Below are 26,837 nucleotides of genomic sequence, written 5' to 3' on the forward strand. Positions count from 1 at the left end.
TATCAGATGATAGAAATAGCTCATATTCGAAAATATTTGCTTCTGCATGCATCTCCTTTTAATTCGTATTTGAGAATGTCCGACTCGATTTGCAATTTTTTTCGAATACATTTTATTTACTGTGCATTTGGCTAACCTCTCCCTTATATACTCTTTTTGAATAACATAAACACTACTCCTTAGTATTCAAATCAGATTAGGTCTTTTTAAATTCCGAGGTTTGAAAGAAGTGTATTTAGACAATAAGTTTCGCGAGGGTTCATTAATGAGTAGATAGGCTTTCTTTTTTGTGTGCGTGAGTAACCTGAAGGTCAAGGTTATCGTTGAGAGGCCTATCGTAACGCGCGTGTGTATCAGTTAACCTTCTTTTTTTATGTGTTTTTTTCTAAGGTTAAGCGCGTAGGTTTTCAGTAAGTGCGTGATTTGCACTGAGAAGCGTTCTTAGACCCTTTAGCGCGGGTTCTGTGCGGACGGAAGGAAGCAGAATGTTTATGACTGGGTTGCTCGTGTTTGTTGAGAGCGACCGTATCCTGACTTCCCTAGTACGCATGCATAGAACTAGTTTTTAGAAGACGCATCATTTTAAGTGTTCTGCGGAGTGCGTAAGCCCCGCAAGATTAAATTGCTCGTGTAAGTTACGTGTCCTGTAGGGACTAAAGGAAGAAACGTGAGTAAGTATAATGAAACGTTTGCCTACGACGCAAGTACGCGTTCTGAATAGTGACCAGAAAGCTAGCGCGCTTGTGATTACGTACTAGTAGAGTTGACCGGACTGTTCAGTGGCCCCAATACGTGCGAAAAGTACGCCACTGCGATTGGTTAGAAACATGCTGATCGCGAAATTAGGTCACTTAAGGCAGTTTTCATTTTTTGTTTGCAACGACAACGACCCTTTGTTTTGCAACAATATCACTCTGGCCTTGTCGGTATTCGGGGAGATATGGATAGCAGTATAGAGAGGTGGTTGGAACTGCTTCGTCAAAATTGGGGAAAGAAAAGATAAGGGTTCATTTTGACCGAGTAATAGCCAGGCGAGTCAGGGGTGAAGAGCCTGCGCTTGTACGTGGTGCAGCGCTGTGTTGTTTTGTTTGTTTGACGTACGTTCTCCAGGGCCCAGGATCCCGAAGTCCGTCACACGAGGCTCGACACCAGTACCCTACATGTTCTTTCAGCGTTCTTCATGACCAGCGAATTGATTTCACCGGCCATTCCGAACTTCCGGGGCGAGGAGGAGCTGTTAGATACGGGACCTTTTCCTGAGCCTCCTTCGAGTTCACCAGACCACATCGAATCGAGTCACAGCTAATTAAGGAGCGCAGAAGCACATCTACCCCGTTTCCGAGGCGCGGCACGTGCAAACGAGTTGGCGTCCCCCACCTCGTGCGCCGCAGGTGGAGCTATTCACTGCTTGACTCTTCCCGAAAGTGTAGCGGGAGCCTGGCACGGTTCCAGGTAACGTGGGTCCCGAGGCAAGACCGCTGTAATGGGCCGTGAAGCCCATTACAAGGCAGTTGCAAGCCAGAGAGAATAAGCCCTCGGACAATTGGAGCCCAAGGAGCGACCCTCTGCGCCGGGTGTGACACAATCGCACAGGCACCTACCATTGGCCGAAAATGACGCCACCTGAGCGGGCTCGCTGATTGGCCGAACGTGACATGACTTCGAGACACCGAAAGGGTTAAAAAATTGGAGGCTTATCAAGGGGAAGCCCAGTGGATTCGCATCCACTGGGCTTAACTAGGGCTTAACAAGCTAGGGAAGCTATGAAGCATGTTTTATTAGAATGTGAAGACGTCTACCCAGCGGTCGATTTAGGAACCACTGGCCTCCTTGAAGCCCTTGGGTTCAGCGAGTGCAGGGGGAAAGTTAACGTGTCCGCAATATAGATTAGTTGGAGGCGATTGGAAGATTGGCGGAAAAAAGAGTAGAGAACCGACAATGAACGGAGACGTACTAAAACAAAGTTCACAATAGGGGGTCAGAAGATGTGTTTATGGACATTTCTTAAAATAAAGGGAAATTCCCTTTAGGGAGCCAGAGTTCCACCCGAATCGTGGCCTGTCCCCCATAGTGGATTTGTGCCATTAATTGAGGCTTCATCATCATCATCAGTTGCACCAAGATACGCTATCTCGGGCTCCGAAGTTATGCGGGAAAGCCCCTCTCCAATCGCACAGGAGCTGCGCTGGCGCGACAATGACAGCAGTGCTTTATTATTTTTCATTTTTTATACTACCGGTACAAGTCGATCGCTCACTTCATTATTACGAGCCTGCAGTTTCCGCTTGCGTACCTTGCTATTTAATGATTATTTATTGTTTAATGATGACAGCGTGCACGTGACGAACATGGTGGAGTCTGTGAGCCCTTCCAATTTCTATGCACAGCGCCAAATATATTGCTAAGCATTCATAGACTAGCTATAATTCTTATTGAGCGTGCGGCTGATCACGACTCGCGACACCTGAAAGACGTGAATGCGCGTATTCAATAAACAGCGCTGTAGCGTTCAACATTCCTCGTATAAATTAAAGAAGCTGGGTGATTTCGCGAGAGATCGAACATGCGTGTCCGCTTGATATCTTTTTTGTCTGTTTTTTATATGCAACGTAGGAACACTCGAGCTGCACGAAACCGAAATATTTATCCCTCAAAAGCGTTCCCAGCAAGGCAAAAGAATATTTGAAGGTGGCGGCGTGAGCGACCATGATATTTTCCAATTTCACGGCCGAATTAAATGCAAACTGAAAATGTTGTGTGGAAAAAGTTATCTGCTCATTTGAATACGCTTCACAATAAATTAGATCCATGTGGTTTTTCATTCTGTCCAGAAATGAAAAAAAGATAAAAATTTCAAACATGGCCCAAGTCCGAAAGTATTTTTTTTTATTTTATGCGTCTTGGGGTGTTTTTCATTTGACACAGAAACTTGAAAGAAGTGTCAAACATAGATCGTTCTCTTGGCAACATTTGTGCAAAATATTGTCTTCCTACATGAAATGCAAGAGAAAAAAAATAGTTAAACAATTAAAAAAAATTGGCTGAGGCTTAGCTTGGTTAAGCCTAGTCAGATGTGGAGCACATAGAGTTAGTAGAACAACTCTAGAGGAAAAGCTGGGCCGGAAAAGTGGGAACCTCTAGGGCGCCGCCCTGTTGCTACTGGTCAATGTGGCCAGCGCAATTACTATTGAAAGAGCTGAGAACACGTACAGGTCACCTTATGCTTTGTCACCTAAAAACGCATACCTGATGGCTTCATGAAGGTGGTACGTTAATATTAAGTTTACAGAAAGCGATCGCTAAGTCCGTGACTTATGTAAATCACGATGTACGCATTCATGCAATAAAGGATGACGCGAATTTCGGTTTCGAATCTGTTTTTTGGATGCGTAGTAGTTTCGTTTGACATGCGATCGCGCGTCGACATCGGACGCTATGACACACTCGTGCCTTATGTGCCACCGAAGCCCCGAAGTGGTCTGGCATATACCTTCACATGTAAGTAAACGAATTTATCTCCTTGTTGAGAATATCACGCGAGTAGGCAGCTCTTGTGGTACATCACAATCGTTCGAGAAGCGTCACAGTAGAGCATTTTTCTGCATGCGGAGCGGTGTTTTTATTTGCAGGTTTCCCTTCAGTAGGAAATTGCTGGACAGGCGGACCAGCGCACCGGAATTGTACTGGCGAAGCCACAAGCAACTCAAAGAATCTGTTTAATTGTTGCACGTTGAACAATCATGATTCTACAAAGGCCACAGCAGAAAAACAGCCTGATGACCGAGTATTTCTGTGCCACGAAGTAATCAAGAGGCGAGTGCCTAATGCGGACGAAATAGAGCGCATCGAGACTTAGAACGACAGAAAGCTGAGCTAGTTCGTAAGGATTCATTATGCAAAACAGAGGTGAGGCGTGCAGACAGGACACAAGAGTAGAGAAGTGGGCGGCGCGCGTGTTGTTTGCTTGTAAATACTCTACTCTTGTTTCCTGTCTGCACGCCTCACCTCCGTTTTGCATAACGAGTGCATCAAGCCACATATTAATAGCTTAGGCGTTTTATTAACTGTGCAATATTTTCAACACTTCCTTGCATGCCATTTCATGTGGCATATCTTTTCTGGTCACAAATTTGTGCAGCGAATCTATTTGCATGATCGACTCCGGGCCTGTGGGACCGTTCACTTGCACTTGATGCTGAGTCTTTTACATGTACCCATAAACTGCAGATATGCACATCAGATCCCTGCGAGCACTTTCAAAATTCAATTATTTTCGACAACAGGCACATATGCAATACTGACATAATCCGGAATACCACTAAGCAGCTGGGACACATTTTTGTTGACCATACTCGCAGGTAAAATAAGTACATCATGTGGACAGCTCCAGCTCATTTTCCTTAAGTCAGTGTGTACAAGGGTTATGCAAAAATAATTTTTTTCTCGCGCACCGATTATTTTGCTTTATAAGCAAGAGAACCCACCACGTTAGTGTAACGTATCTTGTACATCACACTAATATGTGCTTTCATTTACCAAGTGAGATGAGTTACTTTTATGGCTCATTCAGTCATATCACACTGCAAGCTGCATTCATCAATCTTCAATGGGATTTTGCAAATGTTTAATGAAACATGTTTCCCTTTTATGCAGATATGCAATGGCAAGCCCTTCCGTGTGTTCCAAAGGTAAAATTTAAGCTCTAAATTAAAGAAGACATTTCTAGTCAGAAACAAGCAAAAATAGTGAATGCAGAGCATCAGAAGCCCAAGGTACAGAAATTATGAGAAGTGTCGAATGATTTTGAGGAAAGAGTCGTATTTAAAAATGCAAGACCCTTTAGTGGAGGTCAAGCAAGTCAATATAGGTAGAATACTCTGCAAAATTATGCGAGTGAGGGGATGTCAAACAATGGGTCAGGAAATGCATTGTTTTTCTGCAAAACAAAAGCTGATTGCCATTACATAAGTCACTTTAGCATCATGATAAATCCAGAAATAAACCAAAAAACAAGACACGCAAAAATAAACAAAACATTTAATGATATTTCAGCAGAACTTTTTGTTGGGCTAGTTGGTGCATATTACTGAAGTACTATAGCGCCAAACAGACGACACAAGAAGAAGAGACACGGACATAAGCGCTCGTCCGTGTCTCTTCTTGTGTCGTCTGTTAGGCGCTATAGTACTTCAGCCATTTAATGATGCTCTCTCCACACTGGGATAAATAAAAACAAACACATCACATCTAATGTGGACATATCAGATGCCTTGTGAAACATAAAGGAACAATTCAGTTTTGAGCTATGGCACTTGCCGCATAGATGTGGGGGGGCCTTGCACCAATAGTGATAGTTACCACTGCATTTAGAAATTGAAAGCATTCGTGCAGACAAGGATGATTCTTTATATTTTTGGCTACCACTTCAAATGCCTCCACCAAGTGTTACAATGCTGCACGCAGCCATACTAAGGATCTCGCAACAACACCTGCAGGTAAAAAGCAGAAGCAGTCAAAGTGCTGGTGTGTTCTGGACACTATGTTTGAAAACTTTTAGGCAAGAAGAGTGCAAGAAGCAGACATAACTGCATTTATTTCCATAATTCCCCATTTAAATGGCCTTTTCTTTTTGCTTAGACAATGCCTACGCCTAGCCACAGCAGCTCCCTCATACAGACTCCGCAAACCGAGAGGCCGTGGAGGCAAATGCAGGTAAGAGGCAATAAGCAATAGCACTGGTATCGACATTCATCTAATTTCTTTTTATTTCGTTTAGGCAGCCAGCACACCTCGAACAGCCACCTTGACTGCGGGGGTGTCACCCTAGTCGCCAAGGAAACATTTGAGGGAAAGTGACAGGCAATGTGAACAGCCACTCCTCCATGTAAACAATACTCTTTCTCTCGGATGACTCCTACGCCTCACCACGCCAGCACACTTGTGCACAAAGATGCCGCAGAGGCACGTGCAGGTCAGAGGCAAGAAGCAGTGGCACTGGTGTCGACATTTACCCAATTTCTTTTTCTTACACTGAGGCAGCCAGCACACCTCGACTGCGGGTATGTTAGTTGATCCCTGTTGTACATGTGCTCATAATAAACTTCAGTAAACTTGAACTTCATAATAAACGTGAAGGCAAATGGTACATTGATGCATTGTATTTTTGAACATTTATTGTACACATACAATATATGTTATACTTTGCAGTGCTACAGAGCGTATTTTGAAGCTTCCCCCTATATTTTGCACCTTTAATTACGTATGTGTTGTGTGGCCCTCAATGCAGTTCATGTTGTAGCAGCTGCTTTGTCTGTGTATCGCACATTGGCTTAAGCTCGTGATATCCACATACTTCTCTCACATATACAAAATAAAGTTCTATGTAGTCCTCAGTGTTACAACAAAAAATGAAAGTAAACAATCCGATCGTGGAATTATGTTTATTACAGTGATTCCTACGACAGTTACTGACAAGTTGACAACTTGAACTGGTCAATCGGTCCACAGCCTCCTCTATTTTTCAAAAATAAAGGAGGCTATGATCCGTCATGGCAAGGAATTGTATGTATACATAAAAAAAAGGGGGTATGTGTGTGTTTGTAGTGGGGGTATAGGATTAGGGCGGTACGAAAAAATGTACCAACACCGTCCTCTAGACCCATTCCGTTGAGGTACCGTAACAAAGCGTATTATGCATAAAGTTCATACAACCAACTCTGATATTACTACAGACGCCAGGCGACGCGAGCTACATTTGTCATGATGCATTCGCGACTGCACCGGATGCCCTCCACATTATTCTCGTTAATCGTGCTCACTGCGCCGAGGCAAAAGAAAGACCATGGGCGCAGGTGCCTTTAAAGTATCTCGACCTTGCGAGGCACGGCTGCGCGTGCCAGGGGAGCTGTCCGTGCGAACACTCCCTGGCACACACCTGCCTCGGCGGCCCCAACCTACGTACCGTTCTGCTTCGAGCTTTGATCCCCCCACTGTCCCTCGGGTGCCCTGGAGTTCCTGCGCCGCCTGCTCTACTACCATCTCAGGTGCTCTCCTGAGACTTCCGTTTGTCGGTTACATGTGCCCTACAGCTGGATCATTACTTATAATAATAAAAAACCCGATCTATCGTCACGACGATAGATCGCGAAAGCGGCTTTTGCAACATACCGCGCCCGTGCGAAGATAATTACGGAACGCCAACGAGGAATCTGACCACAGCTTCGAGCTCGTAACGTCGTCGAGTGACACTCCTGCAACAGGCGTGACCGCTGAAAACCGCATACCGCCAGAAGCTTGAACAGGATCATCCCTCGGTTGCATAACTGCCAGCTCTACGGCCAACATGGACCACACCCACACCATCCCGCAACATAGAATAAAGAACCGACTTATGAAGCCCAAACACACGGCTGCACGCACACATCACAACACTTCAAGCGAGACGCCATGCTGCTACGCTGCTACTGTTGCCGGATTAAAACTGACTACTGTCACCAAGTCTAGCAAGCGTCTCAGGAGCTGGCAACCTCGGCGCGTAGCAACATGGCGGCGCTCTTGAGGTTCCCGATTTTAATGCATGGGCCCTATGGGTAGCTTGTCCTCTAGAGTCAGTATAGTAACTCTATGGCGGAGCATATTGGTGGCTAAACTTGGTAAGTAACTTGTCGCCGAGCCGCATACTGAGCACGTTGCTTGGCCAGACGTTCTTCCCGCTCTTCATCAGTCTCTGTAGCACGCCGCAACCTTCGCTTCTCATTCCAACGAGCAGCTCTGTCTCCAGGAGGCATCTCACCTCGTGAGTGTCTAGCAGAGGCAAGCGCAGCTGCTTATATACCGCCGCGACGCCGCGAGCGACGGCGCGAGTTGGAGCCCCGTCTCCCCTCTGTCGTGACGTCACGGTGTCACGTGGTATTGAAGGCGACACCGCCGCGCCTGAGGAGCTGGGTTGAGCTCTAGTAATATGCTTCGCATAAAATTCATCTTGAAAAAACTAATCTGCGGTTCCAAATATTGAAAAAAATTTGAGTGGAAGTCTGCTTATGTCGGGAAAAACCTGGGTGCGATAATATGTTTCCTCATTTGCTTTATTCGCAAAGTATAACGGGTCAAAGTGGCCCATGTTGAGCGTGCTGGCTTTAGTGCAGCGATGACTCTTTCCGGTTTGTTAACATTTGTGTAACCCAGTTACCATAGCCCACGTTACTAGCTAGCCAGTGTCATTATTTTAATTGCTATAGCTTTTATGCCATATACAGCGGCAGTTTTTTTTTTCGGCCCTTTTATAGCCATGCCACGTGCACGTGCCATGAAAAAAACATTGTCCACGCCATCAATAATTCATCTAACATTACCGTTTGCCATGGCGCTCTTTGGCCACACCTGGCCCATGCAACATAAAACGCCACGCATCAATCAATCAAGTGTCCACTTGAGTGACGTTGGACTGCTGGACTGAAGTGAGGTTGACTGCTGGACTTCAGGACGGATGCCTTGCGCGAGCAACAAACAGTGATGTCAAGAACTGCAACCATGCATCGGGCACTGCGTTGTAGTAGCTATGGCGAACAGGTGTCCCACTTGCCTGCGCGCAGAAGAAGGCGCCAGCAAAACTACGACTCGCGCAGGCATGCATGCACGCACGTGTTGAGACGCACTTCTGCCTCGGACTGCCGCAGGCGATTGACGACGTCAGGATCGAGGAGTTAATTCGCCGCCTTCTGTCGCTGACGTCATGAGTTACGTTTGCGCAGCGCCGAATAGCTTTGCTTCGGACATCGGTGAACAGCAGACGACGATTCGTGTAGTCTCCCAGTTTCCACGTGATCGACGCTGCTGAGTCGTCTGGCTCGAACGTATGCCGCCCATTTTTTGTTTTCTACTTCGCGCGTGTCTCATTCGGTGACGTCACCATATCAGCCGAATCGTTCTTCCTCTGGAAGATACGTCACTCGTTATGTTTACGCGGTGACGAGCATTGGCATGTTGCGGAATTTTTCTCTACCATCTACTGCAACAGGCAACGCCAACGACACTGTAGCGCCGAGCCGGTGACGGCGGGGACGTTCACTTCGAGGTATCCTAGCCGATTACACAATGCATTACAGGTCAGCCACACGCCAAATAAGCTGACACTGGTAGTCACGTATATATATAGCTGTGCACAGTTTCTACGCCATGCAATGTTAACAGAATGCTTGAAGGTCGATCTTGCTTGCCGGAACAGCGGCAGTGAAATTCGTAGCGTTGTTTGCTAAAACACACTATAATGTCTGTTTGAAAAGATCCAGAACGATACACGCCATTTGTCACCGTAAAACGAACCATAAACAGTGCGAAAGTTACAGCCACGGTAACACTGATATTCTTTTGCTGCGCCAGACTCCAAAAGGTGTCGTAAGCGAACCACAGACTGACACAAAGAACATCCATCACACTAACGTATAAGTATTAGACCTTTATATTGTTTATATATATATATATATATATATATATATATATATATATATATATATATATATATATATATATATATATATATATATATAACTGGTAACTGTTTCTGTTTCTGCAACGTTACACCCGCCACTTTTTTCTGTATTAATTTCTCGCTGACCAACAGAGCGCTAGGGCAACTGACGACCACGGCCTGTCTGTCTGTCTGTCTGTTTGCCTGTCTGTGTGTCTGTCTGTCTGTCTGTCTGTGAACGGATATGCGCTGAAGCATGGCGGGTAGTGGCAGACGACATCGATATTGGAGATAGGAAAAATGCGATTGCGCAAAACGTTTTCGCGGGTTCCTCTGCAGCTCTATATCGTTACGACGCGGCAGTGCGCGCCTTTGGATCGGTGTGGCATCGCAAGCGACATGTCTACAACACAAGGCGCGTAAACCGCTCCCTTTTCGGTCCCGACTCATCCACCTTGAAATCACCGACAAAGGCCGGAGGGGTAGTGTCATCGCAAGAAACCCACGCAAAGTGTGCAGCCATGAACCTTTCGACACCGCGTTTCCACGTCGAACAGATTTTTGCGTCTTTTGCCCCATTTTCTGATTCGCCGCAAGCGTCGTAGCCTCTGGTCTGCGGTCGGCCACTTGGGCACAATCTTCGGTGGTGTTTGCCGCGCGCCGCCGTCGATCGTACTGTCGTCCAAGTTCGTGCCGTTGGGATAGGTCAGTGGTGGCGTCGAGCAGTGAAAACTGGCTCACATCGCGCTCCCCTTTTTGAGGCGATTTAATGTGGGAATTTCACCGAAGCTGACCTAAAAAGCCTATATTCTTTTACAACGGAGCTGTTAGAACCTCGCTGCGTTTCTCTTGACGACCGCAGCTTCACCGAGCTGGGGGAGAGAGAGCTGAGAAGAGTGAAAACGGAGTATAAAAATAGCATCGCGCAGCATAGCGACGCGAGGAGGGTGGGTGGAGCCTAGCGGTGGAGAAGGAAAGCCGCGCACGCGAGCGAGGAACGCGGCCTGCAGCCGTGCCCTCTCCTGTGGCGCGCGAGGCAGGGGGGTCAGGCGAGGGAGGAGGGGCGTTCTTTTCCGGTGGTTGCTAATAGTGCCTCGATGTCCTCCTCGCCCGCTGCTCCGTACATAGTGGAGACAACCACGGCGTATTCTGCGGCGTCGGCTATGTGAATCGCATACGCCGTAGTCGACGCCTTTGGCGGACGTCGTAAGGTCGTGTTGCCGGCGTACTTTATGGCGTTCCGCCAGGTCTGCTGGTCTCTGGTGTTTCCGATATCAGAGCCAAGCATAATTTTTCGTGAAGTTGAGAGGACTCGAAGGACACCAAAATCTGAGAACTGGACCCGTTTCACGAGGAAATATCAAAATTACAAGAAACGAAGTGTACAGACGGAGCCAACCCGAACAACGGCTTCGGTGCAGTGTTGCGGAATAGGCGCCCCGATTCCATTCCAATTCTATTCCGCGGAATTAGAACTAGTCGCAATTCCATGCTGTTCAATTCCTCGGAATGAAAAAACTTAACCCATTCCCACTCCGGGAATGGCCGGGCAGTTCATTCCTATAATTTCTCAATGTACGAAAGGCATCTTGGTAGTTTTATCGAGTTATCGATGAACGCCCCATAAAGCTGATGTCATTAGACGCGTTTAGAACTGCAAAAATACGCAAATACATTACCATGGTCGAGGGATAGTAGCTTGGTGACATATCTCGTGCAGTACAACCACCCCACTAATTCCCATAGCAGTAGTTCTGCCGCTACCTATAGTATATTTGCATGGTCAGCATGTTTTAACGGCTTGTGGTGTTCTTATACTGCTTAAGCTTAAATGCATTAAATGCTAAAGTGACGACATAGCGCATTTTTGCTTAGGTGTCCTCGCGAGTCTTAACTGCTGTAATAAAGTTCGCAAGCAGTGCAAGGTGCAAAAAAAAAAGCTTTATTTTGCTTTCATTTATCGAAATTTTGCCACAAAATGTCATGAGCTAAATGGGCTCTTCGCCGTTTAGTTTTGCAAACCGGAAGTTTAAATGACGGCTGCTTCAACGTTTTTTTTTTATGAAAACAAATAAAGTTAGATAAAACAATTGCCTTCTACCTAACTATGTGTTGTGCTCCACAAACATGGAGCTACTCGAAAGAGGTACTTGACAGCCGATTCCGCTTCCCTGTCATTATCAGGGATGCCGCAGAAAACGCGTCCCACGTCAGCTAACGTCGCATTCACAGTTAAAACCGCCCTGGGAAGCCCTGCTGCGGAGCGAGGACCCTTCTCCACAGCAACACGCCATCCGACTGGCGAAAGAAGCCGCGAAGAGTCAAGACCTCTTTGCTTGCTTCTAATCGCGGAGGTTCCGGCCCCTGTCCCCAAGACCTTTGTGCCGGGCATAGAGTTTCCGGTACGGGAAGTAGAGGCCTCCTCATCCGGTGGTACAATAAAGTTGCTATCATCATCATCAAAACCGCCCTTGCGAGGCGGGAAAGCAAGGGAAAGCGGCTAGCGTCCGCAAGAGTCCTCACTTGCGTCGGCTCCTCACCTTCGATACTTCAAAAGTGCTGATATGCGTTAAGTTCGAACAGAAGCGGTTGTTCGATTATTTTAAATAGTGAATTCTGAATCCAAATACGATCTGAATAGCAAAAACCACTCGATTAGAATAGATGTTTCTACTTCATTTCGACGGCTAGCACGTTGAATGATATCGCCAGACAAGCCACGGAGATTAACCTCGTAAAGACTTCCCGGTTCATATTAACGTCCAATACGGTCCTTGATTGGTTCACCTGGGGCTTGTGCAGCTTTTAAAAGAAACACGCTTACTCCGGTCGGGAGTTTTCACTTTTTTAATCGATTCATTTAGAATATTTGATAATTTTTCTCTTGCGTAAATGTCGTGGATGTATATATCTAAGTACCCTTGGATTTACCCAGAAATGCATTGGTCACCTGCATCTATTCGCGCCAGGCAGTTAGTAAGCCTATAGTTTATTTCAATTCAATATTGTTTTCTTTGATTATTGTCCCTAATCGATATTCCACCCATAAGCGCCGACTACGGGGAGGGGTGGGGGGCTCCGGGGCCCGATCCCTCTCCGGAGTTTACCAGCGGGGGAGGGGGGGGGACCCGAGCCTACATCCCGGGTGATGCCGAAGCCCCTCCCCCCCCCCCTCCCCCGCACACACAAAGTGCCATTACCAGATATCTGTCACCCACATCATTTGAGGTTTCTTTTGAGTTGTCTTGGCCATTCCATTTCAAATTTTACTGGCGCTAGTAGCTTACTGCATCATTGTTGGCGTCAAAGTAAGCGGCTTTTAATTCATACTTTCGCTTTATTTCTGCAAATCCTGACAACAGGAGGACACGCGTATTAGAAGCACCGGCGGCGGCTGCCTCATGCGTCATGCTGCCTCAACATTGTTTTAAATTTCCACTGTGGACGCCATGCACATACAAAATATATTTATTCATGCACACAGGACTAAGTTTATTATGTTGTTGAAACAGATAGAGGCAGCCAATTAAACATTATTTCCAAAGACATGAATAGCCTATAGAGAATGACTATGTTGATGTATGTTCACCACGCTTCAAATTGCTTAGCGTGCTTTTTTGTCCATGAAAAAAACCTATAGCCTTCAGTAACCCGTTCTGCAGTCTATTATCAGTGCTGTATGAAATGCACGTGAATGTTGTATGTCTCAGTGTTGCTTTGCTTTCCAGTAAGTAGTGTTAATGACTCCTGAAAAAAAAACATTTCTAATAATTTACAACCATTATTAGGGATGGAAACGTCATCACTTGTATGCAAAGGTCATAAATATATACAGAGCGTCCCTATTAACTATCATGCACCAAGATTTAAATAAAGAGAAATGCGTTATTCGAAGAAAACCTAGTGCATATTCCTAACAAAACCTAGCGCAGCTACTCCACAGTATAGTGGAGTAGCTGCCAGTAAATGTTTCCTTACGGATATTTAATTAGGTAATTGTAATTAATTATCTAACTCGAGACGTACTACCCTAATTATCAAAGTGTCGATGAAGCATTTGAATGCACAGTCAACGGACATCTAACTGCGGTATTTTCAGGGACGTACTAATTGCGTACGTCGCTACCTTCAGTGTACTGCGGCGCTCGTCCGGTATCGGTCCCGTTCTTTGGATTTCTTGAGTTGCGCTTTCGTAGCGGCATCTTCTGAGAAGCTCTCTGCCCGTTGAAGTCGGCTTTAGCCTCTGTATCTGAGAGATTAGTTGGGCTTCTCTCAGCTCTTCAAAGGTATTATGCAGTCCCAACGCGAGCAACTTCTCTGTCGAGGCTGTTTGGGGTAGATGGAGCTCTATCTTGTACGCCTTTCTCAATATTGTGTCTGCTTGCTGCAGCTCGCTCTTGATGCAGTTGCAGTACGGGCGACTGTGCACTACTCTGCTGACCTCTAAGCTCTGACCAGCTTCACAGTGTCTCCCTCCCGCATGACGTGTCTTTTACTGGAGACTCTGGTAATCATGCGGGCTACTTGGGTTGTTGCTGTTTTTAGCAGGTATTAGGGTGTGGGAGCAGCGCTGATTGGACTGTATCCACATTCCTATCCTAATGAGGATTTTTCCGGTATAGGTTGTCCTTCGAGGTAGACATTGAGCCTCAGGTCCTCACTGGTGGGGACTGTGCAGTTCTGCTTGCCTCTCCAGACCCTCAGGAGTTGCGATTTTTCTGTTGAGCAGGGGAGGCCTCTTGCTCTGACGTAGTTTTCCGCGCAGGTGGCCGCTTCTTGTAATTTTCCTTCTTTCTCGCTGAGCGAGCCTTCTTTGACCCACACAGGGATGTCGTCGGCGTACATGGCGTGTTGTATGCCGTCGATGTTCTTTAGTTGCCTTGCTGGCCCAATCATTGCGATGTTAAATAGGGGAGATCACCGATCCTTGCGGAGTTCCCCTGTTTGGTGTGGGGAACTTTTCGGACCGGATCTATCCCAGGCCTGTGGTTGCGGTTCGGTTCGAGAGGAATGCCTTAGCGTAGATTTGAATCTTCCTTCCACAGTTCAGGTTGTTCATTCCTGTGAGGATGCTTCATGGCTGACGTTGTCGAAGTCTCCTCTAATATCCAATGCCATTATGATGTGTTCCCCGTTTTGCGGGATATTGCTGGATAAGATTTGTCATTAGCAATAGATTGGAAGGCACGGGCCTGTAAATTGGCCGGCTAAATCATATCACCTCTCTCCACTCGGATTTCTTGCTTTGGGTTTATATGAAAGATCGTGCTTACATGACCGAGGTACACGTCAGCTTACTTCAAGGCACGGATAACTGATGTCTGCCGTAGAATTTCGGCGTCAGTCATCAAGAAAGCCACTGAAGATGTGATAAAACGGACACAGTACTGCGTAGCTGCAAAAGGAGACCTATTCGAACACGTCATCCAGGCTGGTGTTCAGCGGAGCTTACGAATTCATAGATAATAAGAGCATACTCAAATCTTCTGTTCGTTTTTTTTTTTTCGTGAGACATCCTGACTGCCAATCGGGCTCGTTTAGGAGTAATATATTTGCTTTCTTGAACACATCGGTTTTCCCTTTTCTCTTCACGTTGGTCGCTTTCCGGTCTGTTTATTTCGCTTTTATTTTTGACACCAACCCGCAGCGCGCTGAGTCGCGTACCTCAGGACCTTATTAAAGTTTCGCATCCATCCATCCATCCAACCTGTTTTTGCAGCATGCATACAGTTTCATGAAAAATCAAACGTTCAGTTTAATTTGTCTTTGGTCCGAAGCTAGTTTCTGGCGTGAAATACAGCTTCGCGCGCACCCTTCCGATGCGGTGCGAACAATGCGTAGATATTGAAACATTGCCTGTTCCATTTCTTTTCGCATTTCGTGCACGTTCAGAGCGGCGCTTCGGTCACGTTATCAAGGGGCTTTCGTTATCGATGTGATCAGTCGGCCTTGAGAGACGGATAATAAGAGTGACGTAGAAATGAGAGGAAGGAATCGCTGAGAAGCCGCGAAACCTTTCGTTGGTGCTCCTTCCGTACCATTGTTAAGGTGATGCGCTGTCTGTTCGGGATTGCGACAGGCAATGCAGTTATTTTCAATCAAATTATTTCAGGGCTCTGCCTTATCATGCGGGTGGAAGCGCACTCACATGGTGTCTTCCATACTTCGCGACGTTTCTTTCCCAGTCAGAAAAAATTGTACGCAATTAGTACGTCTCTGAAAACACCACATTTAGATGACATTTTGGGGGGCCTACAAATGCCTCATTGACACTTTGAAAATTAGCACACTACTTGTCGAGTTAGCTAATTATTTCCAATTACTTTCTTTAAGTCTTGGTGCACAGTAATTGGAGAACACTGGGTAACACTCAGTGACCGAAATAAGGCCATGCCAGATTCAATCGAAGTCAGAATCAACAGCAGTCATGCGCAGCAGCACTTATACTGGGACTCCCGAGTATAAATTGAGAGAGAGAGAGAGAGAGAGAGAGAGAGAGAGAGAGACTGCAGTTTCGCCGGAAAGGGGAAGCCGTATTAGCGATAGCCAAGCATGCGTCAATTATACGAAGGAAGATTGCACCACCGAGTGAACTCAGGCTCTGAAATTGAACTGTCTCCTACTATGAGGTCTTGCCGCGAATTCAGCGCTCAATTCTTCGAGGTCATACGAAGTTTCTTCAAGTGCAATATATATATATATATATATATATATATATATATATATATATATATATATATATATATATATATATCTGTAGGGTGTCGGAAAGTTGTCGCCCCCCGCGGGAAAATGAAAACTCTCCGCCTATGATTCCACCAACGAGAAGCTCGCTTAAAATGACACCATATCATTAAAATTTCCTTACGTAACTTCATGTTGGAGATGGGCGGCTTCTGTGGCAATAATGACGTGTTACGTTTAGAAAACAATATTAAATATAGCAGTTCACCTGGCGATAACTACAATTGGTACTGGCTGACAAGAGTCGCGGGCGCACCAGAGCAAGTAAAACCACACACACACGAAAAGTTTACAGCACAGACTTTCCGCAAGAAAAACTGGGCCTGCGCCAGCGTCCACGCAACGAACCCGCGCTCCCTAGCTCACGACGCACTTGACAAGAACAGCAAAATTGAAAATTTCATGCTGTGTAACCCATGCCTCAAATAACTATACGTAGTAAAAATGTGTGAGCATAAGATTGCAGTCAAAATAAAGCACAATTATAGGAGTGTACGCGCGTAATCAGTCTCAGCGCCCACAACGAAATTACGTTCAATAAGCAGGGAAGCGCGCCTCCGCCCTCATTCAATTCGCTTGCAGCGCCCTCGCACAATTTTTCCACACGTGGTGTATTAACGGGAGAATGGCGTTCGTTCAACTTGGCTAGAGTTGTATCAGTTCGCAGCCCCATCTGGTGCCCTTAATAACCCTTTGATGAAAATGAAGATGCGGTACATGAAAGTTAATTGTATGCTTTCCTATTGACTGTTTTTTTATTAGTTTTCCAAATTGTTTTACTCAACTTAATAATTTCACTTGAATTGTGAAGGCGCATGCGATGACAGCGCTTAAATTTTTATAGCGGCAGCATTTCGCGGCGAGCCGCGTATCTCAGTATTTTTGATAAGTGGTGCTACTTTGCCAGTACGGGACAGTCGGTGCGATCAGTTAAGAGGGTTGCATTTCAGGCTCGCTGGTCTCGTGTTCAGCTGTTTCGTTTTCGTCTGCACGAGCTAAAGAACGCAGAAGTACAGTGATTGAGGAATCTCACTGCTGTTGATGCTTCGCTTCTCTTTTACGGTGCCCCGATAAGTCGCCCGTACGATTCCGAACGCAGTTTCTGAAGCCAGTGAAGCACGTTGTCAACAACCTGTAAACACCCAGCTGCATCGGCCGCAAGTACGAAGCATGGAAGGTGAGTCAAATTCCTCGCTGAAAAAAAATCGAAACGGCGCAGCCTGTGCGTTACGCCTAACTGTATCGAAGCGTAAATGATGACTGATATCTGCTAGTGTGCGTGGCTTGCGGGTCATGTTTTGTTTTGCCGGTAACAGTACGAAACAGGGAGGCGCTAAATTCGAAACTATGTCAACGCCGTTTTTTACTTTTAATCGTATTATTCGCATACTTTAACGTGACGAAATGACGTTGAGAAGTGACGAAACGGGGTTTGCAGACAATTTAGAGAGCCTTCTAGCTGCGTCTAGAGAACTCACGAGAGAGAGAGAGAGAGAGCGGTGTACTTATAAGTGATCATCTGTGTTTTTATGTCTGGAATCGTAAGCAGGCAGCGTTTATTTTGCGTTTTACTGCATCTCTAGATTACATGAAATAACGAACTGTACCCATCCATTCACCGCTTTATGCGAATATATGGATCGTATAATTCCAACGCACATGCATAACCGCTTCCTCACCCCTCAAGAAAAAAAAAGAAAAGAAAAAGCTTCTTACACTCTTTGAGGTTTGTATCCCAACAGTAATCGTCATTAATCTTGCGCAAACTCCCTCGGTTCACTCCGCTCGCTACTTCGCTGTCAGAAACGCTATGTCATACTGATGCGCGCACATCGTTCGTCACGTGAACGCATAGTGCGAGCGCGTTATGGAGGACTGCGTCGTATAACAATTTACACAATTTCACTTTACACAAATAACAATTTAAAGTCCTCAACGGTGCCAATCGGTTCACAGTCGAGATCAGGCCCAACAGGGATAAATTCTTGCCAAGAATGCCCTACGAATAACCAGGGTCAGTTTGATGCGGTAATTGGCAGGGCTGGAAATCCCTATAGTTTCCTTTTTTTTCCCTTCTATGTCGGTTGGCTGTTGTCCCGTCAGAAATGCGCATACCAGTTGTGGCTGCAGACAGGCATGTGCAGAGAGCCATAAAAAAAAAACAAGAACCTTTTTACTTAAGAGCTGCCGTAAAAATGGGGGCGCGGCATTTTTTTTTTTTTTTCCTACACCAAGTCCGGTGGTCACAGTGAATGGTACTCATGCACCGATTGCCCACTGTGCCTACGCATTCTGCTTCCCCGTTCGAGAAGCAAGCACCTGGACATTTTGGCTGCTTCTGTGTGTTTGGTGTGGAGAGAGAAGGGGGGGGGGGCGTAGTCTTTTCTAGAACATAAAGGAAGCTGGTCTTTAGAGGCAGAAATACGAGGGAGGTGGGCGGCGCTACAGATACCAGAGAGTCGCAAACCGCTACTTGGACCCGCGAGGAGCCGCCGTTTGGCCACTCCTGGCGCATAACGTACTAAGCACCGCCGCATTTATAGCGTTGAATTTTTCTCCATTAGTAAGATCTTGATGAGGGCTACTTGGTTCATATTTAGAACTGAGGTGTCCTTGTTATATTCGCGTTGTTTAACCTTAGTTCTGACCCGCTGTGCTTGCTCAGTGACTGTGGTGTTGGGCTGCTGAGCACGAGGTCGCGGGATCGAATCCCGGCCGCATTTCGATGGAGCCGAAATGCGAAAACACCCGTGTATACTATTTAGGTGCACGCTAAAGAAGTCCAGGGGGTCGAAATTTCCGGATTCCTCCACTACGGCGTGCCTCGTATAATCAGAACGTGGTTTTGGCCCGTAAAACCCCATAATTTAATTTAATTTAACCTCAGTTCTAAATTTCTCTCCGTCCGTGCCCGCCTCCAAACGCGCGTGCAGCTGCGGCGGGTGACGGGGCCGCCGACTGCCCGACGGACACCACGCAGCTCCTGGACCGCGTGGAGGCGCCGTGCCTCAAGCACGAGCCGACGGTGAGCTTCATGCGCACCCACGGCCGCCTGTTCGTCCTGGTGCGCGGCCCGCCCGGTTCGGGCAAGAACATCGTGGCCGCGGAGCTGGAAGAGATGTACCCGGGCTGCCGCGCCTACTGGTCCGACAAGCTGTTCAGCTCGCCCGTCGCCCCGGAGAGGAGCACCGTCAGCATACGCGAGTCGCACGACCTCTGCCTCAGCAAGTGAGTACGCGCGTGCGCAGGTGCCTTGGCTTCCGGGGCTGCCGTGCTACCCCAGTTCTTCCATTCCTTAAGCCGTTCCTTCGTTCGTTCAATTCATTAGTTTATTCGTTGCTAGTTAGGTAATGTATAACATAAGTGAATAGAAATGTCGGTTTCGCGCAAGCCATGTGAAACGACTCTAAAAGGATTTAAAAATGCCATATGTTGCAATGCGCAGAGGTTACCGGCGGTCTACGAAGTGATGTACAGTGGTCAAACAAGGAACGTCGCTAGTGCCAAAGTTCGACAAGATGCCACTTTTCTTTATTCTACATTGAAGAAATCGGGCCCTTTTGTTACTGCCAGCGACATTCCTTGTTCGACCACGGTAGACCACTTCAAGCCTACATCTTTCCGTGTCTTGTTCTGTTGTCTGCGAGCATAATATTGTACGGAGAGAAGGAGTGTGCTGTCCAGTTGGGTATGTAGACGGTTACTTGGATATGCTGTGAATACTTTTTGCTGAGCGTCGCTTACGCGGTCCGCCCCACTTACTTTTCGTGTGCTCAGCTATGCGCGCCAACTTTCATATCGCATATTCGATAAGCCCGTCTCCCAGATAAGCGAGCGCCGCAGTCAGCTTGACTGCGAAACCACAGCGAAACAATTTCAGCCGAGCGGGGACACTCCCATAGAGCCCATCGGCCCAGTGGACTGTAGCGTATCAAGCGGCGGGTTTCAACAACTGAACCGCACTTCCCGTTTCGGTTTTGGGCGCGCGCAGTTTGAACGCTGGCTGGCGCGTGAAACCGGCTGCGCTGATCGGCGTGGGATTTGTTCTTACTGCTACTGCCCAACCGCGCGCTGTCTTGGTGCGGAATTGATTTTTTAATACGAAAGCGTCAAATAGTGGCTCATTGAGCGAAAAAACTAGCGTCCGGCGTCTGTAGCAGGAAATGGCGCCAAAAATCTCATTGGTTGCGACTCCACGTCACGAACGTGCCTCGACGAAGTTCCCATTGGAGAGTTATAGCTACGCTGTAAGATGTATCTCACACTGTGGTTATTGGTCGCTGGATGGATGGATGCTATGAGCGTCCCCTTTGGAACGGGGCGGTGGGTTGCGCCAATAAGCTCTTGTTATTACATTGCCTAATGTCCTACCTATGTTAACATAGAAAAAGAGAAAAAGAACACGATGAATTCCCTTAACCAAACTGTCTGAACCCCTAATGTGAACCTTATTTTTGCACGCCTCCGGTTGTTTGTCGTTTCCCTACTTTTCTTCCGCCAATCTTCCAATTGCGTTCTACTAATCTCTGCTGCGGACATGTTTACTTTCCCCCTGCTCTCGCTGAACCCAAGGGCCTCAAGGAGGCAAGAGGTGCCTAAATCGACCGCTGGGCAGGTATCTTCACGTTCGAATAAAACATGCTTCATCATTCCTCTAGCTTTACCGCAACAAGCATGCGCGTGCTTCTTCTTTCTTCTTATAGCTCACTTTATAAGTGCATGTTCTAAGGCATCCTGATCTCGCTTCGAAAAGTAATGAGCTTCCCTTTGAGTTTTCATAAATTGTTTCTTTCTTGATTTCGTTTTTTTTCCTCTTCAGTAGTTACTCGTAGCAGGTTTTTTTTTCCATTGCCGCCACCCATGAGATTATCTCAGCCTCTCTGCTCGCGATATCGAGCAGAGTCGCCGCCTGGCGGGCAATATCTGAACCATGGATGGCGTAGCATTGCCTCCGAGATTTACTCCCGCGCGCCGTGGATCTCGGAGGCCATGGGCGTGGATTGCGCCGCGCGTTGTCTCCTACGTACTACATGTTTACATGTTCGTGCGGTTCTTCCATGACTGTAGTACAGTCCTAAGTGCTGGTCAGCGAGTTTACTAAATCGTTGAGCGTTGGGCTATCGTCGTTGCGCCGTAGTAAGATTACTAAATCTGTGTCGAGCGCGCGATGTGGGATTGTCGCACCCTCCGATCGCCACAGTCATGTCAATCTTATTGTAGCTTCGTGTTTCGAGAACATCACGAAAAGCATTTGACCTTGTTTTAATTAAACGAATGAAGTGGTAACAGCGAGACGTCAATACGACGTCTTGTAGTTAATTGCCACGATGCGTTGATAAGTCCGCAATCTTTGCGATATCATGAAACATGAACGGGGTGATGTGAACATCACTCAGCAACAGAAAAAAAAAGAGTCGTAAGCGTGCACTCACATCATGTCGCGTCATACGCTTTATATTACGATAACCTCATCATGATAATTGAGATAATTGCACGACTCTCGCTTAATGGTTGCGCGACCACAGATGTTCCCTCACTATGGGGTTCTGATGGCACTACGCTGAATTAATTTTGCCTCACAAGTAAATCGTGGGCTTCTGTACTTTGATTCGCTGCTACAAGTGGAAAGTTAGAATAGATATCGTACGAAGATCACGTGTGACACGCCGTTATCTCGGTGCAGGACGTCGTAACACTGGGTTGAAAGGCGGCTATTGTAATTTCCTTTCGCTCTTCATTGGGGTATTGTTACCTCGATGCAATACAGCGGTCACTGTTAGCTGAAATATAACTACCAAAAAATTTTAGCTCATGAAATAGTTACAATTTTGTCACAGCACTGTTGTGCGCGTGACCTTGCAAGGGCGATGAAAACATTCTCGTCTGGATCAACTGATGACCCTACTAACGTACTGTCTCTCACAGTGGCCTAGCTTGCCTAATTGAACTCATAAACTGTTGCCACTTCACAGCGAATAAAAAAAGAAAAATTCCTGTGGAGTGCGCATCAATTGGTGATGCCGAGTGCGCATTAACTTGCTACTTTACTTTCGTTGTGGAAGAATGTACTCTTTTAAACCAGTGCAAAATTCACAGAGAACGCGCTATTGATAACTGGTACAACAGTATTAACAGATTAGGCAGAACGCAAGCGAAACGTACACAAAAGGCCCAGAGAAAGTGCCGAAATAGGGACTGTGTGGCTGAGTGCCAATCCTCCGTTGAATGACAGTTTACGCGTGTTTCAAGTAAATGGAGACGTTGTTGCGCATTTTGCAAAAGAAAAATGGCTTTGGAGGGCGATATAAGATGAAATCATAACAGTCAGCGCGTTTCATTACTAGAAAATCTTGCGTAGTCGTTCACAACGGTACACTGCCGCGTACATTTCTAAGCGCGCCGTCTACCGCATATATCGGCTCACATCGACAAAAATGCGCAATGTCATCCTGACTATGCGCCCTTCTAAATCATGACCTGACGAATGACGAGTGCTCTTACCGTGTCAAGGTCATCGCACCATCATGGGTCCAAACTTGCTGCAAATTTTCAGGCAGCTCATCGTCCCAATCGAGATATATTTTCGATATGTCTTGGAGAAGGACCTTTGCCGCTATGATGAACGGGATTAGAAATCCTAGTGGGTCGAACATCTTGGCGACGGTTTGAAGAGTAACTCGTTTTGTGGTCTGCTGTCTTGTCAAACGCACTGACTGAGGTTTGAAGCAGAATTATTTCTTAGTGAGGTCCCAGCACAAGGCAAGTGAGGTCCCAGCACAAGCCAAGTGTCTGAAGAGGCTAGCGATACGGTGGAGTAACCACCAATTGCTGGATCCAAAAACTTCTTGGTGACAGTCATGTCATTCGTTATCCACTTTCACGTGTTAATGCCATCCGTGAAAGAGTATGGAATGACGACACTAGAGCACTTAACAATTCGTGTGTCCTTTTTGTACGCGGAACTGTCCAGCCGAGACTTACCTCAATGGTTTTCATATCGGACTCAATCGCCTTTACTCTCCCAGTTCCAATGTTTCATACAGTCGGACCCTTTAATAATGGCGATAGTGCTAGAGTCTCCGGGGTCACCACACATAATGACAAAACAATTAGAGCGCAAAAAACACACCCGCCCACGTACACGCACCCACCCACATACGCAATCACCTTTAAAAGACCCCTATGACATGCAGGGGATTTTTTTTTTGCGCTGTAATTTGTTTTATCATAAGAGTTGCCAACTAGTCCAACAACGAGTTCATTTAACACGTGATGGAGTTCACGTGGATTGAACTACGTCGCACTGCGTCGATGATCACCTAGCTTGTCCGTTGAAAGAGTCAGTTAAGTGCACATTGATTAAGTTTCTGTAGCTTCAATAAAACTGCAGTCTCGCCGTCCGAACTATGGAGGAGAGAGCAAACGTTTCTTTCATAGTCTCGTGGAGTACTGTTCGCCTCCAAAAGCTCCTACCGTCAGCGATTATTTCTCGATTACTTCGAAGCCTTATGCGTATGTTTTTCGTGATGAAACTTATCTGGCTTCCTCTATCTGGAAGAACTCTTATCGCAGCGGAGCTGCTCAGTTCGCATATTTTTTATCGTGGGCGTCTGAAGTAGAACCAGTGCTCCGGTCGTCTGGAGAGTAGGTTGCCATATATGTTTCTCGGGCGCTGTGTGTGTTAAGCGCGCTCATGGAGGATACGGGACGACGTGTGCAATGTTCGCAAACCACGCGTCTCACACGCTGCTTTTCAAGTTGTCCTGGCGTCATATATCGAAAGCAGCGTCCCTGCGTTCCTATAGCCTCCCCTCCCCCCCCCTTTGTTTTTTAATCTAGGAAGAAGAAGAAGAAGAAACTTTAGTATAGAATAGTCCGGCAGTTCTTGATGTGGTGGCCTCAGGTGACGGCTCGAAGTTCTTGGACTCGAGCGGCATCTTCGGCTTGCCGGACGGCCCAGAGCTGGTCTGCCAGCTCTGAACTTCTGATAGCCGCCTCCCAGCGGCGGCGACGCCTACGGAGAAGGTCCCCGGCGGCTCCCGCATCCGGGGCGGCGTCGGGAAGAACGGAGCTCGAGCCTTCTACTCTGGCAACAGCCGCGATTATGGACGCGTCGCCAACGGAGCTGCTTTGATTACCGTTGTTGCCGGTACACTCCCAGAGCATGTGTCGCAGCGTTGCTCTGCGTCCGCATGTTTTACACGCGTCTGTTGGGTACAAACGCGGATAGCAGTGGTGTAAGATAGCGGGGCTAGGGTAGGTGTGTGTCTGGAGCAAGCGTAACGTCACGGCCTCGTTCCTGTTCAGTTTATCGTGTGGTGGCGGGAATCTGCGTCTTTCGAGTCTGTAGTGTTGGGCGAGGTCTCTGAACGTGGTTAGGCGATCGCCCCACGCCCAGTGTGTTTCTTGTTGCTGTGTTTCTGTTGTAGTGTCCCGATCCGGCAGATCCGATGCCCCGCTCTCGGGGGCGGAGGCGGCCACATAATCAGCGGCGGCTCGGCGTGTGAGACCTCGAGCCGTGGCGTGGGCCGCCTCGTTTCCCACTAGCGGAACATCGGTGTGTGCCGGGGTCCAGAGGAGGAAGACCGTAGAATTTTGGGGTTGCGAGGGCGATGACGAGTCGCCGTCGTCAGAAATTTGGAGTATGCGGGCCGCTTCCCGCGAGACACGACCGCGCGCGAAGCCGCGGATTGCCGCCTGCGAGTCGCTGATCACGATCGCAGCGTTCGGCACCGCGACGAGCGCTAGGGCTATCGCGGCTTCTTCGGCCGCTTCCGTGTGTCCCGTGGTCACCGTGGCGCTCGCGAGGCACCTACCCGAGCGGTCTACAACCGCTATCGCGTGCGCGCTTCTCCCTCCTCCATATCGCGCCGCGTCTACGTACACCGCCTCGTTGCTGTTACCAAACTTCTTCTCAAGGTCGCTTGCTCGTTTGTTGCGTCTCCCGGCGTGGTGCGTCGGGTGCATGTTCTTGGGAAGCGGCGGGATGATCAGGCGGTCGCGAACAGAGGCGGGAACCGCCATCTTTTCTCCATGCTGAGTGTGGTACGCGATGCTGAGCGACTCGAGGATGCATCGACCTGCCTTTGACCTGGATAATCGTTCGTATTGCGCAATGTCGTGCGCCTCGATTAACTCGTTGAGAGAGTTGTGAACTCCGAGCTCTAGAAACTTGTCGGTGCTCGCGTTGAGTGGAACGCCGACCGCCCTCTTGAAAGCCTTTCGGATCATGCATTCGACTTTGTTTTTTTCGGACCCGATCCACCTCAGGTAGGGGGCAACATACGTTATGCGGCTTATCGCGTACGCCTGCACGAGACGGATCGCGCACTCTTCACGCATACCATTGCGTCTGTTCGTGATGCGACGCAAGAGTCGGATGGTGTCATCTACCGAACGACGAAGTATTCGCACCGTCTCTCCGTTATGGCCGTTTGCCTGCAGGTGTAACCCTAGGATTCTAATTTTCTCTACGTGCGGTACGGGAGTACCATCTGCCAATGTAATGCGTATTTTGGAATATTCCCGTTCCTGTTCGCGCAGGGTTTTACGACCTCTCCTTGTGGGTTTGTAGAGTAAGAGTTCGGACTTGGTAGCCGAGCACTCGAGGCCCGTTCCACGCAAGTAATTCTGAACCGCATCTACTCCTGCCTGTAGCGTTCGCTCAACGTGACCGTCACATCCCCCTCCGGGAACCCAGAGGGTGATGTCATCCGCGTAGAGACTGTGATGTAATCCTTCTATTTCTGTTAATTTCTCGGGTAGACCAAGTAGAACTAAATTAAAGAGTAATGGTGATATGACGGATCCTTGCGGCGTGCCGCACGGACCCGTCTGAAATTCCGGTGATTCCTCGTCACCGACGACGACGCATGCGCGCCTGCCCGTGAGGAAGTCTCTAACGTAATTATACATTCTTTGGCCTAGTCCTAATGTTCTAATTGTTTTTAAGATCGCTTCGTGCTTAACACTGTCAAAGGCCTTTTTAATATCTAAGCCTAGAATTGCCTTAGTGGAGCTGGTAGTGTCGTCTACGATCTGGTGTTTAAGTTGAAGCAATACGTCCTGTGCGGAGAGGTTGCGGCGGAATCCTAGCATGGTGTGCGGGAACGCGTCATGATCTTCGAGAAAGTCGGTCACGCGGGTGAGAACTGCGTGTTCCATGACTTTGCCGACGCAAGACGTAAGCGAAATCGGTCTTAGATTATCGAGCGTAACTTGCTTGCCAGGTTTAGGAATCATGATAACGCGGGCCCGTTTCCACGCTTCGGGAAGGGAACCCTCTCGCCAGCACTCATTGACGTAGGCCGCGAGTCGGGAGATTGACTCGTCGTCTAGGTTTCGGAGAGTCTTGTTGGTAACCCGGTCCGGGCCGGGCGCCGATCGAGTGTTGAGTTCAACCAGGACTAACCGAATTTCCGATTCGCTAAATTCCGCGTCCAGTTTCTTGTTTGTGACGCCGTCGTACTCAGCGTACTGGATGCTTTCGGCTTTCTTAAAGTAACGGTCACGTATGGCGTCAAGGAAGTTATCGCCTTTATAATCTCTTAGGAGTCTACGAGTCTTGTGGCCTTGAGCGGCCCTAGTCTCCTCCGGATCTAATAGGTGTCTAAAAAGGCGCCAAGCG

General features: G+C 47.5%; 1 protein-coding gene and 1 long non-coding RNA gene across 3 annotated transcripts in view; both read left to right on the forward strand.

Annotated features, from left to right (window-relative positions):
• Positions 1-3,316: 3,316 nt before the first annotated feature.
• Positions 3,317-6,145, forward strand: LOC139055562 (uncharacterized). 2 transcript variants are annotated; one of them, XR_011511857.1, is made up of 4 exons: positions 3,318-3,813; positions 4,654-4,688; positions 5,638-5,712; positions 5,777-6,145. It is a non-coding gene; the product is annotated as an uncharacterized lncRNA (long non-coding RNA). The 2 variants fall into 2 exon arrangements; XR_011511856.1 differs by having other exon boundaries at positions 3,317-3,813; positions 4,654-5,712.
• Positions 6,146-17,136: 10,991 nt separating this feature from the next.
• Positions 17,137-26,837, forward strand: part of LOC135904619 (2',3'-cyclic-nucleotide 3'-phosphodiesterase-like) — a 30,152-nt gene continuing 20,451 nt past the window's right edge. The window contains exons 1-2 of the mRNA XM_065435468.2: positions 17,137-17,387; positions 19,144-19,438. Of these exons, the coding sequence (XP_065291540.2) occupies positions 17,381-17,387; positions 19,144-19,438 (302 nt within the window). The 5' untranslated portion in view covers positions 17,137-17,380. The remainder of the gene's footprint in view (positions 17,388-19,143; positions 19,439-26,837) is intronic.

This window comes from Dermacentor albipictus, chromosome 2 (genome assembly GCF_038994185.2).
Source record: "Dermacentor albipictus isolate Rhodes 1998 colony chromosome 2, USDA_Dalb.pri_finalv2, whole genome shotgun sequence".
NCBI lineage: Eukaryota > Metazoa > Arthropoda > Arachnida > Ixodida > Ixodidae > Dermacentor > Dermacentor albipictus.